This window comes from Halyomorpha halys, unplaced genomic scaffold (assembly GCF_000696795.3).
Source record: "Halyomorpha halys isolate HHAL.00 unplaced genomic scaffold, Hhal_1.1 Scaffold269.1, whole genome shotgun sequence".
Taxonomy (NCBI): domain Eukaryota; kingdom Metazoa; phylum Arthropoda; class Insecta; order Hemiptera; family Pentatomidae; genus Halyomorpha; species Halyomorpha halys.
In genome coordinates, this window is record NW_027112099.1 from 390088 (window position 1) to 415253 (window position 25166).

Below are 25166 nucleotides of genomic sequence, written 5' to 3' on the forward strand. Positions count from 1 at the left end.
TATATATATGGTTGGACAATTAATGCATGGAATTTTATATACTAATCCCGATTGATATTTACTGTCTATTGGGTCTTTTGTTCTGATATAAATTTTTTTAAATTTATTGTTTGGTTTGAAACTTAATCATGTATATCTTCCATATCATAATCTTTAAAGAACCTTTTTATTCCTTCTGACAAACCTTTTATATAGTTACAACTATAGAATTGCTTATTTGCTTTTATCGCATTTTCATTTTTATGTTTGTCAATTTCTTTTATTCTGGATTTTTTAATATTTACTAAAGTTGAGACAAAGGATCGAATTTGTTTTTAAATAAAATATTTCAATCATTAATCACACATTTTACTGTTTTTAGCATGTATTCTTTCTCAATACTGACATAAATTCACGTGGTTTAATCTTACACATTTTAGTTATATAGAAAAAAATGACAGCTGTTTTTTGTGCTGAAATGTACTTTCTGATTTTAACATTTGAAAATTAACGAAGAATGGACTGAATATAACTGATGCTTTCCATCTCAACATTCGTCTTTAACTGTAAATTGACTGGTGACAAATTTAAAAATTCCAGCACTCAAAACAACGGTATAACATAGGCATTAATATTATTTCAGCTATCCAAATAATGCCCAACTAAAATTTCATTAGAAATATATTTGAAATAATGATTATTAATTTTTTAATTTACAACCATTTGATAAATTCCTAGTGGTTAGAGGATGACATAATTAAGCTTATAGAATTTTTAAAATGAGTTAGACATACAAAATTAATTACTCGGATGTTCGATTCTGACGAAGCTTCTAAAACAGTGTCTATTAACTTCCAAATAAAACAAACATAAATTATTTAAATGACGTGGTTATTAGTTTGTTTTTTAGTTGTTGTTTTTTTTTTTCAAAATAATATTGCAAGTTAATCACAATAACACACCACTTAAACATAAAAATAATCCACACTTTCAATTGTTATTGTGTAATATATCGATGTGATTAAAACTTCAAAGACGATTGATGAGCAGAGCTATATATTTATAATATTTTTAATTGATACTTTTAATCAATTAAAACATTTTATATTTCATAATTATAACTAACATTAGAAGAAAGCGGTAGTGACAGGTAGGAGGTATGATTCCTTTAACTGCAGACATTTAACGTAAATTTATAAAAGAAAAATTAATTAAATTAACTAATACAGAAAAATGGATAAATAATAAGTCTTTCATAATTAATTTCTACATAACTTTATCACCAAAGTTAATTCCCTGGACCAAATAATTATAATTTGCCTTAAAAACATATGCTGGTTGTTTAAAAATGCTATGTCATAAATTTTTTTAAAGTAATTATATGACAAAATTTAAACAAGAAATTGATATACTTAACAAATGAGGGAATGTTAATGCTTGAAGAGGGGGAAACCCGAAACGTTGTGTATACAGATATAGAATATATCTTAATATTCTAAAGTAAATTTATTTTTCACCTCAACATCCTAATAAAAAAGAAAATATTTTTGTATCCGTTACGTACCTATCAGTTTATCGTTGTTGAGGTTGAAGACTAGAATTTGTGGCGGACATATCATCCTTGGTTCTTTCTCGAATATATCTACCATGCCCGAATCAAGCACCCACAATCTTCCACATTGATCAATCTGCAAAGAAAACAAACATGTTAATAAATAATCATAAAAATAATCGGTTTTAGTTTTTTTTAAAAGTAGTATGTTTTTAAACATAAAATGCTTTGTTTATAAGGTACATTACATAACAAAGGCAGTCACAATATACAACACAAAAGTTTCACAAAAATGGATTCACGGAAAACAAAACAGCAATGACGACGAGGTCAGGGCGACAATAGTTAAAGATTACTTTCTTGGACTTTGTGTCCTTAAAACGTAAGTTATAAATTAAATAAGGTATAAAAAAAAATTGCTCTTTTTATTAATTAGCATATTTCCTTTATAAGGTCATTGCAGCTGTAATTTTAAAAATAATACACAATTGTACTTAATAAGAGATATGAAGAAAAAAGTGTTTTGTGTCGATTTGGAAAGTAAGATATAGTTTTAACATTTATGCATGATCAGTTCTGTGTCAAAATGAGATTTACAAAATATAAAATAAATTATACCTTACATTAAAATTCGAGTATAATTTTGTATAATAATTATGACACCGATAAAATTGAATATAAAGAAGACATTATAACATTTCCAAATCAATCAAAACTGCGCTGTTAGAACAGAAATGACATTTAATGCAAAAATAAAGTATGACGAAGTATAACAGGGGTCGTTGAGGAAATAAAAAATCGAATTTTTCTATTGTGATTTTGATATGGATAATAATGAATCTACGAAAGAAATTGGTAACTTTAAAACTGCATATAGGAAAGGAAAAACCCAGTTTGTTTTGAAAATACTGTAAATAAAATTCGGATATTCCAAAAGTAATAGGAATTAGCAAAGATGGAGAAAGAGCTATATTCATCAACGTAGATGTACATAATGACGCAGGAAGATATTATCGTCCGTCTAATTTTAAAATTAAGATTGATAAGTGTAGGACGAATACGAAAATATATCGCAACACTTTTTTTTTTTTTTTTAATTAACAAAAACAGAAAGAAGCAAACAGGAGCATTAAAGACTATTAAACAAATAAAATCACTAGTAACAAAACAAAGACATTGTTAATAAAAAATTGTATTTATTTATTTATTTAATGTAATTTACAACAGCACAAAATAATAAATACAATAAATAAATATGTTGTACGTTTCATATACACTTGAAAATCTTGGGAAGGAACCACCCATTGGTGGTACCTCAAACATTAATTTAAATTAGAAGGTCACGTAGCCAACTTCTTTTCAGACGCCTCGGAGGATTATCAGGGATTGTTAGGAATGAAAGATTAAGAATTAATGGTTTAGGATGGTTAAGGAGTTTGGAATGAAAAGACGCATATCTGTTTTGGGCCAAATATGCAACGAATAGGATGTTAAGGTCTTAATAAAATTAAAGTTGGAATATTGCATTGATACTAATGGCTTAACTTCGTAACTATTAAAACCTATTAGAAAATAACAATTATAGAACAGCGGAAGGGAGGGCTCTTTTTGTAGTCCAGTTAATCTTAAAATCAAAAGTTCAGTCATCCCTTAATTTTTAATTTCGAAATTCAGTAAATGCGACATTCAAATAGAGATATGAGTAAACTTGAAATCCTGCAATTTCTTCAATTTTATTTTCAATTATGAAATAATGAAAAAAAAAATGGAGTGCAAATCGCAATAAACAATAGGCTGTTTCTATTTAATGCACTGAGGATTTTTTTTTTTATTGCCTTAGTACCTTTTCAAGTACAATAAACAGTTAGTATTTCATTATTAAAGTTTTTACTGTTGAGTATATATGTATCTCCTTTGGGTCCGCTACACAATTTTACAATTTGGCATAATTCTTTTTATCTACATTCCAAAGGAGATATAGTCACATCTGGCTTCAATTATATGGTCATTTTATTTAAAAATAAGGAAAAAAAAGAGAAATAAACTTAAAACAGAGCTCCGAGGTGATTTAAAACTGAAATTAGCAAATATCGAAACTAATATTGCTAATCTTGTCTCGAATCAAACCTTCAAGTACATATGTGCTTTGATTTGTGTGAAAATTATTTTTTTTTAAATAAATCATTGAAGATATATATATATATAAGTTTTTTCCCCGTTTAAACATTTCTTATAGAGGATTCGATAAGAGAATTGTGTATCGATGTTCAAAAAAAGTTTAACGTCCTTTGTTTTCCAATCGGATATCTTGCAACACGTGGACCCGCATTACATTCCGGAGACACGGGCATGTTAGGGTTCTGAATTGCAGTAGTGCCGAATCAAAGAAGTCCTGCTACTCAGTGTCCTCAAGTCTACTAATGACAACAGGGATTAATTTTCTTAAATAAATCCCAATGGCCAAAACCACATTATCGTACATTGTTACATCATATTTATGTAATTAATTACATTCAAGCTGTTCAGTATTTTGTATGATTTAGTTGGATTATAAATTCTATAATGTTAACAAAAATATACTAATGCGGGCCGGATGGTTGGTGCTCGAGGCCATATTTTGAAGACCTCCAGACTAGACGTGATTTATTAAGAATAATAAAATGATGATGAAGAATTTTTATGAAGATAAATTTTTAGCTTATTTTTTTTTTTTTTTTTTTTTTTTTTTTTTTACAATTGATTGCCATATTCTTTAGACTCGAGATTTTAGGGAACAATGAGCTCTATGTTTTATTCTTAAAATATCATGGAATCCAAATTTGATTTCTAATTATGAGAGATAGTTGATCACGGATGATGAACGAGGAGAAGATGGTTGGGGTGCGGTCACTGATAAACACAAATAAGTTGGATTAACCTATTTTATTGTACCAACGTTTCGGCTAGAATTTCTAGCCTTCTTCAGGGCTAAAAACAGAACAAGATAACAATCACAGTAAGTACAGAAAAATAAAAAAAGAAAGTATAAACAGAGTAATTTTACACATAAAATTATTTCGGTTCTTTTATGTGTAAAATTATTCTGTTTATACTTTCTTTTTTATTTTTCTATACCTACTGTGGTTGTTATCTTGTTCTGTTTTTAGCCCTGAAGAAGGCTAGAAACTCTAGCCGAAACGTTGGCACAATAAAATAGGTTAATCCAACTTATTTGTGTTTATCATTGACCGCACCCCCAACCATCTTCTCCTCGTTCAAATTTGATTTTATAGAAACAAAAAAAAAATCTGGCTCGAGCTAATTCATCACAAGCTACGAAATTTTCATCTATTTTACGAAAGAGAGAACCTACCCACCGATTACAGAATATTACAGGGTTCTACACGCGTGTCACATGTGACATGAGGTGTCACCACACTGGCGCCATTATAATTTCTCATTGCCCATTGATAGCAACTCGGGCTATACGTGAGCGCATAAACGCCTTTCAGCAAGCACATCGGGATGCATTCTATTATCACCCTGACACCTTTTTTGAAAATATATTTTCCTTGGAAGGGTCAGTCAGAGAGCACGGTGTGTGAATGGTCTTTGTGGTCAGCCGCGGTCTTACAAAGGTAGATCTCTTTGTGACCAGGCTACGGGATTTTTTTCACCATGAACGGAAGAGTGACATATCGTATTGAGAAATGTGCAGATCGAATCGGCTGGGGAACTGGCTCGTAGTAATGATAGGTCCCACTTCTCCTTTCTCACCAGGGACACGCTTTGGTGTGGGAAATCCACCACTGTACTGATAATGTGATCTGTACAGACGTATGTGGACGTTCGGACATCTACAATAGATCGGTGATGAATAAGGCATAGCGTAATAGTGGGAATGTTTAATAACGCTTTCTTGTGTAAGGGGTTAGGTTGGCCGTGGTAATCTATTCACTGTCAATACTGTGGATGGATCTCTCTTTAACAATCTGAAATTAAACCGAATAAAACAGTAGACGGACAGGGACTCCAGACATATTTCAAAAACCAATGTCTCAAAATTAAAAATAAATCTTGGAATTGGTTATGATTCCCATACTCAAACTAGAAAAAAAAAATTGTAACCTGTAGACTAACTTGTCCCTCCTAACCTACTTACTTTGATTGCTCCTTGATCCTCAAGTCCCACATGTCTTATGACCATGGAACAAGAACATTTTTACGTTTATATGCGTTAATCCTTGTTCATTTAATGAACATTTCGCCTTTACACTTTAAAATTGTATCTCCTCCATTTCTCTACGACAAACCCATAAACAGGAAAGAATATATTGAAAATCACTGATTTATTTAATCACATATAAGACGTTAACACTGTTTATTACAAATTTACAAATAAACATCCCTTACTATAATTATAAGTGAAGATTTCATAATTAATAATTATTAACTGCCCATTTTAGAAAAAGGTGAATAAAAGAGAAAAAATATCATCATTTTCATTAAAAAAATAAATTACAGAATGTCTTATTATGTTACTATTATATTACTTAGACGTTTTATGAGATTACGGAGAAGTCAATATAAACAGTTGATAATTTATATTAACTTCCTCGCAATCTCATTGCAGTTAATAATTATTAGTTATAAAATCTTCAATAATAATTATAGTAAGGGATGTTTATTTATAATTTTAATTGTATATATCAATTATAATAATTAAAAAATAACTTTAATGTTAAATATTTTTTTTTAAAAAACATGGCATTTCCTATGCTACGCGATAGTGGAAAAATGTGGGTACTTTGTAAATAGAATGAGGAGTATTAGCTAAAAGTACATGCGGCTTTTCTTTCTTTAGCTCAACGTCAACATTAGTGTTAATTAATCGCTATTTGTCAATTGTTTTAGTGTATCTGGGAATTAATGGGAGAAATGAATAAACCGCATAAAATCATCTCATTTAACTAACATGTTTTAATGAAAATATATAATCTGAATCTTAAACATAATAATGTTTAGTCAGTACTTCGCCAATAAGCCTCTTTGCGTCCGAGGTATTGTTAATTTGATGTTAAGTCCGAAAAGGATGCTATTTCCATAGGTTCAACAATCATTGTCTTTCATACTACTTCCGTAAAAAAATAATGATCATAAAAAAACAGAAAACTAATTATTAACGTAAAATTTGAAAATCATTGTTTAGCACGTTACGTTTTCCTCATTAAAAAAACAGAGAAGATATAATACCTACCTTAGAGCTAAGAGTTTAAAAGACCTTCGGAACAGTAGAATTCACAGGATGTATGCAAGACTGCGTAGTTAAAAAAAGGACGCTGAATCAAAAGAAAATCAAGGAAACCATTGGATTTTTAAGATTGTCAAGAAATACCTCACTTAATGTAAAATAATGCTAATGTAATTTATTTTTTACGCATCTCTACTAAATTAATTCATAATTAAGAGACAAGAAAAACATTTTTTTTTTTCTAATTGCTTGGTTAATTATTCATTAAATAATATACTAGATAATAAAGGTGCTAATTATGTCTAAAATATTCAGTCTTATCATTATTAAAAATTTTAATATCCAGGTTGTTTTAGCGCTTTAAACTTATCTGGGTAATGAAATAAGTCAGCCCGAATTGACAATTAAGTATAAAGTAATCTTAAAATAAAAACGCTTGAGTAATGAGTAATCTTTAAATAAGAACGCATTGAAAAATGCGTTTTTAGGTAAGAATGAAAAAAAAGTGAATAAATAAAACGAATATTATTATTACTTTTTATATTAAAGTAATAAGTATTTGAAATGTATAACTTTTTAACTTTATTATGATTTTTGGAAATATTGAGCATTATTGGTCTAGGAATAGTGCTTACTTATTGGGTACCTAACCACGAAACCCAATGGTCGTGCGTTATATATATATAAACTAAAGAATTATAAAAACATTTTAGCATAAAATAAATTTTACAAACAGGCGGACAACAAACAGCATTACTCGATCTGATCTGTTAGGATATTGGAATTACAATAAGTGTGTTTTATAAATATAAATAAATATATATATAAAGGGTGAGTAGCTACTGACACATAAAGCAATTACAAATAAACAATACAATCAAAAATATTTCTCAATGAATTTTTTACTCTGTAAAATAGTTCTATGTTATACTTGTAGCTAGAAAACTGTTTCCCGGAGCAGATTAGTCTATAAACCATATACGATTTTTATTTTTTAATGAATCTTATTTTTAAATAATTATAAATATATATAGTAATAATAAAAACATTATGACTAAAATTGTACCAATATTAAAATATAATTTTCGAAAATTGACCAAAATAGTAACGGTAAAAATATGATACTTGGTTTTATTATTTAGTGATACACTACGTATACAATAATATTAGCATAAATAATATTATTAGTACCTTAGGAGCAAGAATAACCTATACTCCAAATTTATAATTTGAGTTTCTGTCATTAAAACATTTTTTATAACCAATGATTTTGATCTTACCTTGTTCAATGATTCTTTATTCTTATGGAAAAAGAAAAATTCATTGAACAGTCCACTTTGATGCAAATAAAAAATTATGTCAATATATCAAATCATAAACTTCGTATATCGGCTCTTCTTAAACAATCTCCTCACTAGATAATTTTATATTCGAAATAAAAATTATTGAGAGAAGTTTTCTTTAACCCTAATTCATTATTATCATAATTAGTAATTAAATTTTTTAAAGTGTACTAATTTATCTAGTTACTGTTCTTGTAGATATAAATAATGTCTGACTAGAATTTAGCAAAAATTAGATTTAGTATTAGGTCCTATTTGCAATTATGATATACAATTGTATATACTAATATAATCCATCAAAAAATATATGGCTTGATGCTTATAGAGTGATATAAGAAATAATCGTTCGAAAAAAAGTTGGCCCCAAATTATTTTAATAACTTTGCACAATAACATGAAAAGTGATGATAAGTTTTTCTTTACTATTTCCATATCACTGGACTTTCCTAAGATGGTTTCAAAACTTCTATAGAAAAAGAAAAAAGTACTAAAATCAGCCTCTTATGTCTTGAATTGAGTAAAATGGTACTTTTATATCAAGTAGCGTTTCTAAATATCATTTTTACAGTTTCTCATTGAATATGTAAAATACTTTTCGAACGATTGGTGAAAGGTTTGCAGGCATTCATTTATCCGAGGCAAATCAGTAATCGTGCAGGATAGAGCTGGCTGATCTAGCTAACAATCTGTATAGCCAGCTGTCTCGACTTCGACACTCCTTACAAACAAGTACCATAGGCAAAAATCTATAGTTCGGTAATTTAGGAGTTGATATTCGATATAATTTTTCTTTTTAGAACAAATTTGGAAGATAATTGTCTCGTTTGATTAGTGTTCTAATGCAAAAAAAAAAATGAATATTAAAAAAAAAGACGGTCTTATCTTATTATTTAATAGATCCTATTCCTTTCCTACACCGTTCCAGTGTTGTTTACCGGATTCACTGTTCTACCCCTAGTTGTGATTCTTCATACATCGGGGAAACTAAAAATCAGCTTAAAAACCGTATTTCCCAGCACAAAAACTTTTATGAACTCCCGTAACCCTTCCACCCATTTCGGAACATGGCTTAATCCACAGCCTTCCTTATAACTTCGACCAGATATCAATCTCCATACTGTCCCGAACCATAAAAAACGCCTCATTTCGGAATCCATACATATTCAATCACAACAAAAATCAGTTAATCAAAAAATGTATAATGACTGCATCTCTTTAACCTATCGATATAGCTTAACCCTTACCAAAGCACAATATTTTTTCTCTATATTTTACATTTCAGAAGTTAACTTATCTATTATCCTCCCATTATTTTTTAACTTGAATATTTATTACTTTCTATTTTATAACTTTGCAACACCTTTGCACCTCTATTCAATTATGTATATTTTCTTTTCTTAACTATATTGTATATATTAGATCTATTCTATCAATTTTATGTTTATTTATATACTTCTTCTTCTTTTATTGGTACAACAGGCGCATGAAGCTACCCTTGGCCTGTTCAACAGCCGCCAACCATCTCTCTCTATCTTCTGTAAAGGTAACAGGGATTCTCAGTTGTCATAGATCCTGACCCACAGCATCCCTCTATTGGCCCTTCGGCCTGCCACACGTCGTACACCATTCGGAACGTTAATATACAATTAAAGAGCCACGCTTTCCTCACCCATTTTCATTACATGGCCAAGCCATTTAAGCCGCTGTGTCCTGATATACGAGGAGATGCTGCATTCCTAGTTGAGTCCAAACAGTTCACCATTTTATCTCCTTCTCCAATTATCATTCTCGCATACAGACACTAAGGGATACATCCTCCTCAGAATTACCCCTTCAAACCGGTTCAGCTGGTTGGTGCTTTTATTGCTTAGGGTCCATGTCTCTCCACCGTATGCGACGATTGGCCTTATCAACGTTTTGTACAGCTTAAACTTAGAGGTACGGCCTACAATTTTGCTTTTGAATAGCCTTAAGATGGAGAAATAGGCTCTATTTCTAGCTGCAATTCTGCTTTTAACCTCTTCTTCTTCATTCTGATTATAATTAGCGATAGAGCCAAAGTAAGAAAGGTTTCTTACCGCTTCGAAATTGTAGGGGCCCATTACATAGCCATTCTGTCTCTCTGGTCCAGTGACTTCTTACCCATAACGTAATCTACGTTTTTTCCCATTAATGTGCAGGCCCATCTTTTTGCTTCGACATCTATCGCTTCGAAAGCCATGTATTTATATACGCGCTTTTATATATATGTATGAATATTATCATTTGGTGTCTTCCCATATTAAATATTTTCTTAAATTTTTCCAATTTTATTTTATTTTAACATTATTTTTTATCTTTTTTCTTTCAAATGTAATGTTCTGTTAAGCGTCAACTTCTCCCTCTAGTTGATACCTCATATCCGTTTTCGCATTAGTTCTCTAGCTTTCCTTCATTTAGAATGTTGGGTGTCCTATTTTTTTTTTCAATATTTTACTTCTTTTCTTAACCTTTAATTTGTCTTATTTTCGTTATTTTTTGTCTTTTATTGTGTACTGTTTTTTCTTATTTTATTTTTATTTATTATTATTTCAGTTTTCATTAATTATCAAATACTTTTTTTATAATTCTTGTTTATGTGTACTTTTCACTGTACATCTTATTTTTATTTTCGTAGAGTTATTATAATAATTTTTATATGCATTTTCAAATACTATAAATCATTTTTAGCCGTATCTTAGTTATTATTTTTTTTTATCTATTTTCTTACTTTGTTAAATTATTTTAGTTGTTTGTATCTTCTTTAGGCCTGAAAATAGTTTTATTAATCTTTAAGTTTTTTTGACCACACCCTGACCATCTTACTTTTATATACTAGACACGATCAATTAACGATCTTCCAATAAAAAAAATAAAGTTTTCGCGATATCCCATAATTTGCAGTACTATGATTTCATATTAGTTCTACTTCTTTACAATCTTGTGATGGGATGTCTTACATTTGTGTGAGTGCCTTTTCAAAAATAAGCCCGAGTGCATCTTTCAATTGTCATACTGTTTGAGGAGGTCTATGAGCCAGATAAACATCGATTATATCAGTTGTACTGTGCCAGTTCGACGAAAATAATGCTGTCATTCGAGGATAAAGTTTAATCTTCCACAGCTGATGTAGTCCAATTTCGTGGTTATGAAAGAGAGGGCCTCCCTTTGCATTTAAATTAAACCTAAAATTCCATTATAGAAGATCAAAACCATTTATCACAGTCATTTCAGCTCTAAGGATTACAACTTTCTCTAAGAGGTTTGATATATTTAGTTTATTCTATTCATAAAATGAATTGGTTCCCTATTCATTTAAACATAATTTATTTAAATGTACTGCGGTTATAAAACAAGTAAATATGATGAATCACATTAACATAGTTTTTAGAAGTAGGAATGTCGGCCTATTCGTTATCGGCCACTGAACTACAGCAACGGTCTAAAATTAGATGTACTCTTTTCGGACCAGCATATTTAATTCAATCATTAATTATATATAAAAATAAGTTAATCATACTATATTATTTATACAAAGAGGTAAATTTATATTGGTAAGATAAGCATTTGTAATAAATATTCACATTAACTGATTAGCAGTTCATATAGACATGTAAATAAAATAATGATTTCTGAATGGTGGTAGAGAGTGATATTCCGCGATTTAATTTTTGATTTTTTTTTTACAATTAAATTTAACACAGTCGAGATTAAACTTAATCCTCGAAAAGCTGGATTAGATGACCACACGGAAATAAGTGGTGTTCACGTAGAAATAAATCACAACATACTAGTGAATGCGGATGTGATTGTAATCCTCGGAAGCAATTAGGAGGATAGAGGATTTGCTAAGAAAAGAAGTAGAACAAATCGACATACAAGTAAATAAAGATAGAACAAAATATATGATAGTATGCCCAAGAGCAAAAATCCAGCATGATAACATAGTTTAGTTAGAAAATCATCTCCAAAAGTAGTTCCTCGGCTGATGACCCACGCGATGAATTCATTAAACGATCTTCACCTTATTAAGAATTCTGGTTATACAAAGACTAGTCAATCATTACCTCATGATTTGGAGGGAAGAATGTTAATATGTACAGGACATGTTACTCGAAGAAATCCATCAGGACGCATCAACACAACAAAAAACCAGACGGATAGACAGAATCAACAATAATGTGAAAGAGCTACATGCTGCAAATTTGAAAGCAGTAGAACAAGATAGGCAAGCGTGGAGAAGGCAGGTTAATAGGCCCAATGATTTGCAAGGTAAGTAGAACCAAATAAAAAAATTAATAAAATACGTACATTATTTTTTCTGATTAGCTCTGTATTTTAACAAAAAAAATACTGACCTTTAGACACAACAGCTCCACGGCTATTAAGATTTTCTTTATGAGACCCTTATAGAATAAATATGGGGTAATCCATTTGAGACTTAAATTCTTACCAATTGAAGCCCATCGGCCTATAATCATTGTTAATTCCTAAATTTGAATTAGTTTATTCATAAAATTAGTATTTTAAAAAAAAATACTATTTAAGAATGTGTTGAACACTAGATATCAGATTTTAAGATAAAATTAATCCAGTTAATCGATGAATCATCCACGTTCATTTCAGGCATCTGATAGCTTTAACTACTCGAACGAAAGTCACATCTGATTAAAATGTTGTGGAGCATGGATTACCCTTCATAAATAGATTCTGGTATTTGCATTTATAATTATTTCCATGAAGTTATAAATTGATACTTAATATCTTATTTACTACACAAGATAATTGGTGTGACAGATAATATTACCGAGCATTTTATTTATTACATAATTAATAATATTACTAATATCTATTAACAGTTTTATGGTTACATAATTCATTCAATGATTAATAATAAGGAAGACTTTTCAATTATTTAAATCATTTTATTACCACATTAACTTATACGGGTGCTAGGAGTTAAATTGTTTAAAATGGAATACGAAGAATACATTTGTTTTTTTAATCTAGCGTAGTTATTTCTTTTTCTTTTGCATTATAGATCTATATCAGCCCCTTTCGATTTGATTATAACACAATTCTAGCTCTATAGAATACTTTTATAATAAATTATTCACAATTTTCACTTCATTTTAATCACTATGAACTATGAATTGTTTTAACGGATTTGGAATATATTTTTGTAAATGAACTTCTTGCTTTAATTAATAAGTTCAACGTTAATTTTTTTAAAAAATCTTGTGTAATAATACTCATTAAAATGACTATAAATATATAGAGATAATGTATGATCGAAAAATACAGTGATAAAGTATTCTTATATATTTTCTCAAAGTTTTCGAGCGGTGTTTATAGTTACCTAAAAGTATTTACTAGTAAGACTACTAGTGAAATACGTTTGGACGGGGTTGCTACAATATTGGTTCGTTTCGTAGCTCTTCTACTTTCACCAATTAAAAAAAAACGAAAGAGGTCTTCCATCATTTATGCAGATAGACGAGATAATCTATCCTATATATTTTTGGCTTTCCAAAACGTGAGGTTCAAGGTTTGAATGATGCAACTATTATCAGGAACCACACGCAACAGTGGATCCCTTACAGGGAAAACATTTCATAAGATTTACGAAATCTTAAAAGCTGATACCGAATAGTACTGTTTTAACGCAATTTCTCTTTTCTTTTTTTTTCTTGTGTTTTTATGGATTAGATTGCAATATGAATTATTGAAACGAGTTTTAGCATATTTCATCTCAAAAATTGCAACATAAATATAATACACATTATATAGTTTAGGGTGATCAAAAATCTAGGAAAGCCAGAATTGTCGTCTTTTTTGGATTATAATATACGTTGTATCAAGTGATTTTTCCGGGACGGCTAAGAGTCACGGAATTCATTTTTCAAATATTTCTTACAAAATTATATGTATTCTTGAGATTTCGCTCGATTAAATGGAAAGAATCAATAACATTATGGTATCTTGAGAAATGGGCGTCTTTTTTAATTAAAAGTTTAGTTAGAGATGGTAAAAATTCGAAGAATTTATTTTAAAGAACTGCCTAAGACGCAAATACCCAGGGGAATAATATTTTTATCCATGAATATAAGTGTACTAATGAGTAAAAACGAATAAAAGTGAACTCTTATGAACAAATTCTACAGATCCCGTATAACTATAAAATCTAACAGACTTTCAGATCTAGGTATCAAAGAACAAATACATGATGAAGAATTCTGGAATAAGTTAAAAATACACATTTGACGAAGAAAAATGAACCTAATCTTTTTTTTTTAAATATATATTAAAAATCAGTGACTTATATTAACAGTTATTATAGTTTGTAATTCAAAGCAAAGTTTTTTGTCGTTCTTATTCATCAGTAGATCAAAATGTATTAACCCATTGGTCATGTATCAAACCGTAGTAGATCTAGGATTCGCTTTAGTAGTCAATATATAATGATGGAGTTATAAATCACATAATTAACAGCTGCTTTTAACAGCTTGAACATAATTACCCAGAACGCCTTGAACTAAGTTCTGTGTAAATAAAAGTTATTTTTTTAAAGCCTTCACTGCGATTCATTAAACAAGTAACATATTTGGTTCCGTGATTGTCAGTCAGTCTAGTCCTATGTATGTGGCCATAAACGATTGATGAAATTTTCGGGGAATTTGTTGGTCCATGTATATTTTACTTTAGACATGTATACCACTATTGCATTCTTATTTGCACACATTGACACCTGTGTTTTTAAAACGGCTGGTCCGATTTGGCCCATATTTGGAGGAATGTTGGAGATTAGTCTAAAATGGTTATAATACCAATTGTATTAGCTTTAGTCAATTATTTTGGTTTATACATGCGAACCTTCTTTTCGGGTGCACCTTTATTTCAGCAAAGTCTCGTTCCGTAAATTTTATTCAAATAAATTCTAAATTTATTCACAGGAATATTTCCTTTAATCGATATGTATCAGGCAACTACAAATTATTTTATATAATCTAATGATACTTACATCCACCCTGAAGACTGACGTGATGCCATCGCAATTTCCCTCTCTGTGCCAGTTCCAATGGGGGTAAGGTTGGAGTGCTCCATTGGGAGCCACAGTATTTAGTGTGGCTGGATTGCCTGGTTTAAACCTAGGTGCTGTGACGAAGATTTTTTGTCCACTTGAGCCACCTGAAAAAATAATATAAATAGTAATATTATGCTATGAATATGAAATAATCAAGTAAATGAATTATAAAGGTGATTCTTATGTTCAACAAATTTATTTGTACTACTTCAAAAAATAGCCTTGAGAATAAATGAAGGAAGGGTAAGAAAAAAAATAAATAAAAAGAAGAGAATATATTTAATGTTATAGCTAATATGTTCTTCATAGTAATTCCTAAATAGATATAGTATGAATATGAATAAAATCATATAACCTTGGAAATTTTGCACCACGAATTAACTTAAGTGCCACACAGGAACGTAGTCATAGTAGTGATAGTATCATAGGCAAAAAACAACATACTCCTATGATTAAACTAAGGGAAAGTAGTTAGAAAGAATTGCCAAGCCTATCCTGCACTACCGATCCACTTACGGAAACTTAACTCCCGATAATTTCTCCTAGTTAGTGAAATAAAAAAATTAAACTGCTTTCACGGTAAGTTTTTTTTTTTTTTTAATCAAACTGCCCTAACAGATTTTCTCGCAACAATTATTTTATCATATTCGAAATCATCCCACTGATTCGATAAGAACTTATTTTTTATTTCTATTCAATTAAAAAACAGAATGGACCCATATTATCACAAAACAAAATAAAAATATTTCACCCCTTATGCAATGCTTATGTAACTCAAATATCTTTTAAAAGCTTTATATTTTAAATTTAAATTCTTGTTTACTTGGAACTGTAAATGGAGATAATATAACTGTGAATCAGTATCAAAAATAATAACCTCATTGGATGGTAGAATAAGTTTTAATAAAAAATAAAAATCTTTTAAATTCATTAAATTTGATTTTGATATTACCTTAGATTTTAGGAACGTTATTATTGCATTGAGGGTACAAAATATTTAAACAAAGCTCAATGATGCCGTCTCCAACTTGAATTTTACTAAAAATCCCAACTCTAAATGAATAATACCTTTTTTGCTTGTAAGTAGATTTTATTATGAACATAAATCTGAATTTTCAATAACTTCAATTTAGTAGTTTTAAAAATAAAAAACAAATTTTTAAAAGGTGAAATGACGAATGAAATTTGGGGCAGTACTTTCAACAAATGGTCTTTGTGTTCCCCTAGTATCAAGTACGCTTTTTGCTAGGTTCCAGTCCAGGTATTCTATTATGGGATTGCAAAAAAGCGTGTACAATTTTTGGCTTGCGAAAATAAGTGTATTTATTTAACTACGTATCCAAGACTAGGAATGAAAATAATAATTTACTATAGGAGATTATGTTTATGAATTTAATTAAATCATGGTGAGTGCTGACAGGAGAGAAGTTGAACTTGAACTTAGCTAAATGCTAAGCATGAAGCACCTGCTAGGAAGAGAGAGTCAAGTTGAAGGCTGAACCTTTGCACGGTGACCTCCGCTCCCTCGGCTGGCCCCTAATCACCCAATGATGTCCATTATCAACTTTTTGTTTTATCATTTCTTCTTTTGTTTTCATCTGTCAATGACGTAAATAATTTCCTTTGTTTTGTTTTTGTTTTTTAATTTGTTTTATTTTAAATATTCAGAAGCCACGTTCGGTAATGATTCCCATAACTACGATGGGTTTCAGGGATTCACAGAGCTATAGGGATGTAAAAACAGAAGAAAACACAGTATCATATATTTATTTATTTATATTTTTTATTTATTGATAAATATTAAAATCTACCACAACATTGTTGGGCAATAAGTAATAGTTGATAACTGATTACATCCATACTTGAATAAAATAACATAAGAATAAAAATAAATAAATAAATGAAAAAAAAGAATTACATAAAAAATAAATAAAATCTCTCTCTTAACATATAAAAAAAGAAGGATAAAAAAATGAGCATAATCAAACTATGTACATGAAAAAATAAATAAAATAATTACCAGTCACATTTACACTCTTATATACAATATTTATAACATCGATGTGAGGATCCCTGAGCCGACTCTATCCTCCACGCATGAGAGGTAGAGCAGAGCTCTTTGAGATCCCAGCGCATCCGTCTCGCCGCATCACTGGTAATGAGCCAGTGGAGGCTGAGCAAGTGCCCTAAAGTCGCAAACACTCAACTTGAGTGGAGAATCTGACTATTGCCAGAACTCCAATTGTCCATTTTTATTTTACAATAAGTCTCTACGCCACTGGCGTTTCAACCTTCGAAGTGGATTGTAGGGATGGGTGGAACTGGATAAGAATTGAACAAAGGATTAGGATGATTAAAAAGATTTATATGGAGTTTTAAGAATTTGGTTGGTATGAGGCGAAGGACAAAAGGGATACGAAGGTCATGGTTTAGTGTTCGGCTGGAAACATAATAGGGTGCATTGACTATAGTTCTAAGGATTTTAAATTGAAAGTATTGGAAACGTTTGATGTTCGTCGGTTTAGCTGTTCTCCAAAGTTTAAGTCCGTAAGTCCAGATAGGTCTGGTATAGTCTTATAAATTAAAAGTTTTGTTTTCTATTGAGGAATGAGAGGTCCTGCTGAGTAGTCGGTATAGTTGGGGGAATCTTCTGTTGAGTTCTTCCCTTTTAAGTCTAGTTAGTATGTTGGTTCCAGGTGAGTCTTTTGTCTAAGGTGAATCCAAGATATGGCACTTTGTCGGATTTGGGTAAAGGAATATTATTAAAAGTAACAGGTGGACAAAAGCTGCGGGTGAAGAACAGAAGGGTGAAGTTCACATGGGTGCATTTCGATTCGTTGACTTTTATCCGCCATTGGTTGCACCATTGCTCAATCCGGGTGAGGTGTGTTTGGAGATTGGATGAGGCTGTTACAGGATCAGGATGGGAGGATAAGATATCTGTATCATCGGAAAATGTTGCAAGGAACGTGTCGGGATTGATAGGAATATCAGCATCGTATTATATTTATTTAAAAAAAATTATTACTCTGGTTAATTAGTATAGCTTAATTTATTATTATCTTATTCATGATCTTTAGTTTAACAAGTTAAAGCGTGTTAAATGGAAAAACATATGTTGAATGGAGAAATATTTCCCTCTTTTACCATGTTAAAACGATATAACATAATTTTGGTTGAGAGTCTGTTACTAGGTCAGTTAAATGGGGAATGACGTCAAGCAACAGACCAGCAGAGCTCGTCACCATTTTATTTGTAGTCGTGTCAGGTTACTTGCTTGCAGTTTGTGTTTTGATTGTATTAGTATTGTTTTTGATGTTTTTATAACTAACAAAGCAATGGATGACAACAATAAATATGTAATGACAGTTGTCAATTAGCTCATATTGATTCTGTTCCTCACAAGTTAGAAGATCAACAAGACAGATCAGTAGCCAAACTTTTACACAACTTCCACTTTTCACTTAATTTAGGCATGTTATACTAAATTACTTTAGCGAAAACTTAGAAGAAATCAATAATACGAAGTTTTGGAAGGAAAGGTTATAAAACAAGTTGCTCAGAAAATCCACTAGGAGCTCTTATGCATTTACCATTTAACATGACTTTAAATAGGGTTGCTCACAATCTTAAACTTATAACATTTAACATCGTAAAACATTTTACAATTAACAAATCTTGAATACGCCTCTAGGTGCTTTTAACGTTGATTCATAAAGTAACAGAGGTCAAATCAATAGATGTCGTCTCAGGTTTTCTATTATTAAAGTTCTAGTCTACATCTCAAAATAGGACCAGGACATGTTTAGCACGGAAAAAACAAAGATGATTAATTCTGGGAGAGAGTCGGAGGTAGTACAGTACAAGGGAACAGCACAGGCTATCGAAAGTTGTGGACTCCAGCGAGGAACCACCAAAGCCCACCTACACCCAAAAAGCACGATTCGATTCACCAATATATTGGGTTCTTGGGCGTTTATAAATCGTTCTTAAATTTTTATCTATTAATTAAATGACTTATGTTGTTTCAAAAATTATTTTTATAACAATTGTTGGTAATAATATTTTTATTTTAATAATTTTCACCAATTTTAAAGGAATACATTTTTCTGAATAGAAATATTATTTATTTTTTGTTCAGGCAGTAATCCTGTAGGGTCATTTACTTTATTTTACAATTTTACGACTAGTTCTATGTAGGGCGGTTTTTTTTTTTGATTTGAGTGATCCAATAAATCATTTTCTGAATAACACCACTATCTGAAGTTGTGGGCTCAAATGATAACCTCGTGGGAATTCTCAATCTACTCTCCTTACCTACAGATGATAGCGCATTATCTTTTTGGTATGGCTTTGCTACAAGTCTTCCATTTAGAAAATAAGTCTCTTAGCTTTGCTTTGTTGCTTTTCAATATTAGCTGCATTTTATTTTTATTCATTCGGCTGAACTATTATAATGTTAAACTTAATTTCTTTTCAGGAAGTCTCCTAGGGGGAACATATTGATCTAGGAATGCGGTAGCGTTCCGCCCCGCTAAGCAAAATAATCCGCATGAAAAATGATCGAAAAACGATAAACACCGCGACATTATTTTGCCGACATAACAAGTACGGGTTTTCGGGTATCTGGTTCTCTGATCGAGAAGAGAAAGTATCTATTTCAATTGTAGGCCAGGTATTGCACTTTGACTTTGTTTTGACTAAAAGTATTTTTGTCTTTCGACGGATATACAATCAAAATGTTTAAACTAAATGACTTGAAAGTTTGCAAAAATATGAGTGAATGAGAAGCCAAAAGGTACAATTTTGTGAATATGAGTTGTTTTTTTTTTCATTAAAATACTTATTAAGGCATAAAATTGGTTCAGTCACGAGCTTAAAGGAAAAATAGAAGACAATTTTTATACCCAAAAATTGCCACTCGTACACTCCTCAACCACATATAAATATAGAATATTTATGAAATAATAGTGATAAAACATATATCATATGTGTTTTTTTGGGAATCTTTTAACATTTTTAGCTTTGTTTGTGGAGGTCTAATATTCTAAAAAAAAAATCTTTAGAAACAAAAACCCACACATTATTAAAAAATATTATTGTCTTAGCCTTATATTAAATGCTACCATGACAGATTGCCATGCCAAGGGAATTTAATTTTTTCTCAAACCAAGGAAAAATATTTTCTAGTTTCCTTTAATATCGAAATTATTTAAAGATGCTTAAGTAATAAAAAATATGGCATTTTGATTTCTTTTGAATTCTCAGTTTTTACCTGGTCAATTGATGGACTAATAACCGATACTTAAAAATTAGGTATGCGGATCAGAAAGCAAAATATTTTAATTAAATCTTAAGTTAAAAACTCTAAATAGTAAAACCAATACAAAATAAATACGACATTATTTCTTTTTTTCCCCTTGCAAACTCGATTTTAATTAAGTTTAAATATATTTTGGACCCTTCCTGTTTCTAATATTTTCTAATATGATAATATCAATCTTGTATTTGAAAAGATTTTTTTTTTTCATTTTCAGGTGTCGAATCCCCTGAAATATTATGTGATTCTATTTTCATGAAATTATTTTCATATTTATGAAAATGTTCAATAGAATCGTTTCATATACATTTTCCAAATCTTATTCATGGGGCATGAAAATAAGAACTCTGAGGGTCTACGTTCCTACAGAGAAGTTTCTTTGGTTGTGAGTGGGTGAACTTTCCACAAAAATCTTCAGGCTCAAAATTAAGGAAGATTATTACCGAAAATAATGTTGGAAATGGAAGATGCTGTGGTTCTTTAAACCGAAGAGTTAAAAAAATAGTTAAGATAATATTTTATTTTTTGGTGTAGTATATTTAGGCATTAGTCATAGGGCTAAATGAACACATTGATAAAATATTTACTAAGATATATAAATTAAATGATAACAAAATAATAAATTGAAAAAAATTAAACTAAAAGTAAAACATGATAAGAAATTAAAAAGAATTTACAACGAAATTGGTGTAATATTCAAATTGCTAAAAAGTCCTATGTAGCTAGACGCAAGGAGATGAAGATAATAAGAGTGATTGAGAGTAAAAGTGGCGAAAGTCATTCTGTTCTCAATAATTCATTAAAAAAAAAAAATACACAAAAAATGGTAAGTTGTTTCTTACGAACAACTTTATAGGACTCCTTCTAACGTGTTAATCCAATCTTTACTTATACAAATACAAATATATATTCATAGCTTTTTAATTATTCTTTTATGGATTTTCCAAAATAGCAATGCATATTCTCGTACATTTTAAACAAATTGAATCATAATTTACTTTTATATTGTAGTACGCACCCCTGCTGCGGCACTTCTACCAAACCACGCTCGACAAGCTGCAGAGCTATCAGAACTCCGACGGATTATCCGAGGTACATCACTGCAGAGGGCCACCAAGAAACACCTTAATTCATCAAGAACTCCGGCTTCCCTCTGTTCCGGAGCATATAGGTCGAAGGCACATTAAATTCATTGATGGGCTGAAGGCCGGTGCTAACCCACTCTTCAGGGAAATCGCCCCTCCAACAAGACCTGGGAGGTGGCAAAGCACTGTCCCCTTGGTCGACGTCCTTGCAGAGGGTAGGACTTCGGACAGTCTGTAGTCACTACACCACCACCAGCCGAAATAGTCCCTCCCATTCTTTATAAGCCTCCGGCTACCATGCCACATTTGTAAACCCGCCTTCAGCAGACCGTGTCAACTTCTCTTATAATACCATACGGCAAAGCAAGATGAAATGTAATTATGTATATATATTTTGTATTGTATATATTAAAAATAAAGAGGTTAGAAAAAAAATATTGCAGTACGCATATATTTCTGTTCTAAAACACGATAATTCAAATGTACGTATAAACCCTAATTCTGCACCATTTTATTATGGTTTAACTGTACTACTATACTGTTGTCAATGTAACAGTACCTAATCACATAGAACTTACCATCCCAGACATCCATGTCGATCAGAGCAATGTTGATTGGTATGAACTTGCCAGTTCTGATCATGGCATCCCTTGCAACGAGGCTGGGGAATGCGTAGTCAACTGTCCTCCAACTGTGGACGACGTCCATGTGCGCTCTTGCTGTGGCCAGCAGTGCCAAGAGTACCCACACCGCTGCCTCTCTCCCCATCTGAAACAGGAATGATAATAAATTAGAATATATTTAAGAGTTAGTAAACAGTACCTGGTTTATGGACAAATCTTTGAGGCTCATTTTATAGTAGTGTTTATTTATTACAATCTCATATAAATCAAATTTTACCTATCATGGGAAGCAGTTACAAAACTTGAATTGTGTTCTGTCCTGGCCTACATATAAGTGAATTTACGGTTTTCTGTCCTAATAGAATAAACGATAACAATTTCATTGATTGTCGATTGAAAAACTTTAGGGTTTGTTTTGGACCAACCAATAATAATCTGAACCATTTTTTATTCTGTTTTCTGTAGAAAGCTGAGGGTAAAAAATGATGTTATGATGGAGTTCTGCTGCTCACGATTTTTTTTCTTACATTATTTTATTGTTTCATCTAAATCTATAAGGTATAGGTATTGAAATTTAAGCAGCAATATTCAAAAAAGAAGATTGAATTGGACTACATTGATAGATGAAACTGAGTTTTCGTACCGTTTAGTGCCTTCAAAATCTAAATATAATACACCTATAGATTATATGAAAATTTTATTGGTTCAAAAACATGAATATCTATTTACTAATGTCTCAAATATTACTATTTTACATGTTATTGTTTTATGAAAGGAATATGGTCCGGGTGCGGTCAAGAAAAACTCAAATAGTAGAAATATACTATTTTAATGAGCCAACGTTTCGCCCCACGTTGCAGGGCTTCTTCAGGGCTATTTTGACGGCAGTCAAAACTAAAATGTATGCAGTCAAAACTGAAACGTTGGCTCATTAAAATAGTATATTTCTACTATTTGAGTTTTTCTTGACCGCACCCGGACCATATTCCTTTCATCTTTACACACGGTCAATCAATAATCTTCCGTTATTGTTTTATGTTTACATATGTTTTATGGTTATTACTTTTTATATAATTTACTTTTTTTTTTTTTCATATCCTCCATTGAAAATAAGGAATACTTAGGTACAATGATATCAGCACACAATTTACTATATAGAATTATTATTATACTATAGAATTATTTTTATACAATTTACTATAATAATAATTCTTTCTTATTTCGTTATTTAAATACACCACTATTAGGCTTATAAACTGTTTTAATATGAATCTACCCATAAACTGTTTATGCTTGTAATAAATTTGTAATGTACAAATACGTGGCCACTTAAGGATATGAAAAATGCAAATGTTTAAATAAATAATTTTTTCATCGTGTTATCATACTAGAACAAAATATATAATAACAATTGTCATGATTTTTTTCCAGATATATTTCCTTTCTTATTGTCTGAAGGAATTCGCTACTAGATAGATAGACCTTTATACAGAATTAGCATATGATCTATCAAAATAATGTTATTTTGAACTCTAGGATCTAAAAGTAAAACGGTTTAAAACATTGAAAGTATAAGTATAAGTAATATAAATGGCGTTGATGACCAATGAAGTTTGGCGCCACTAAACAACCAAACAAACAAACAAACATTGAAAGTTGTAAAGTTGTTAAATATCAATCGATCTAAAAATAAAAAACGATACATAAAATGTTATGGATTACCCCAGGATGTGTAACTTAATGCTAGAACATAAATGGTCTTTAAATTAAGGAAACAGGATTTATATAATTTTACTCGGCCTTTAATTAAGAAATTATTTTTTTGGGTCAATGAAACTCTTTAGAGCGTACGGGATATGGAAAATCATGTTAGTACTAATGACGTTTAGTAGTGTTCTCTAATCGATACTAAATACTGAAATTATAGAGCAACCTACAGTAGCGAAAATTAAAAATATAGAACCAGGTTAGACTCCCCTTATCAATGATAATTTTTCTAAGTTGAGGAAATACTTAAAAAAATAATTAGTGAAATACTATAAGAGTGATTAATGGAATTATAGCCAATTGCGTCGGGAATTAGAAATGGAATCTATAGAAGACTAAATAAAAAAAAACTACATAAAATTCAACTCCCAGTTACCGACAGTTAAAGGAGCAGTGACCTACAAGATGGGAAATCCAGCCTCAACCTGAAGACTGAAGCCCAGGTTTCTGCAGGACATCCTGTTATTAATTCTATATTTATCGATTCTATTATTGGGGTTACTAAATTTTTTTTTGTTTTTTTCTTCGTACTTTTCTTAAATTAACTTTTCCCATTAGAAGTCAATTATTTATTTTATTAAATTTATAAATGGCATTGTTTTTGTAATTAGCTTTTCTTTTCTCCCTTCTTAAGAATTATTATTTTTATCTATTTATTTTATTTTATTTTTTTAAACATTGCCTTTTGCACGAGACTATACTCCCTACAATCAATTGAAAAAAAAAATGTAACTGTTATATTAACCATGTAAGGCTCACTAAGCCGATCTGCCATTAAATAAAAAAAAATGAATTAGTGAAGAATGACATTGCTGACTAATATTCACATATAAACAATTATCATGACGGATATAAGGAATGAAGCATAGACTTTTATAAAATCCTCAATCCTCTTATTTTTTATTACTTTAATGAAAACTATGTATAATTACTAGTCAAAACTGATGAATCTACCAAGTATAGGTAGGGGGAATAAAAAATATTGGCTGTTTCAAAACCTTAAAAAAACATTAATTTTTCTGATGAATGGAATATGGTCGGGGTGCTGTAAAAAAAAAACTCAAATAGTAAATAATTATACTATTTTAATGAGCCAACGTTTCGCCCCACGTTGCAGGGCTTCGTCAGGGCTAAAAAAGATACAAACCCTATAGTTACAAAAAGG

At 30.5% G+C, this 25166-nt stretch overlaps 1 protein-coding gene across 4 annotated transcripts in view; it reads right to left on the bottom strand.

Annotated features, from left to right (window-relative positions):
- Positions 1 to 25166, bottom strand: part of LOC106680598 (protein yellow) — a 191373-nt gene that overhangs the window by 39989 nt on the left and 126218 nt on the right. For all 4 annotated transcript variants that reach the window (XM_014420418.3, XM_014420417.3, XM_014420419.3 and 1 more), the window contains 3 exons: positions 22190 to 22379; positions 15144 to 15310; positions 1544 to 1667 (listed from right to left, as the gene is read on the bottom strand). In XM_014420418.3, the coding sequence (XP_014275904.1) occupies positions 1544 to 1667; positions 15144 to 15310; positions 22190 to 22379 (481 nt within the window). The remainder of the gene's footprint in view (positions 1 to 1543; positions 1668 to 15143; positions 15311 to 22189; positions 22380 to 25166) is intronic.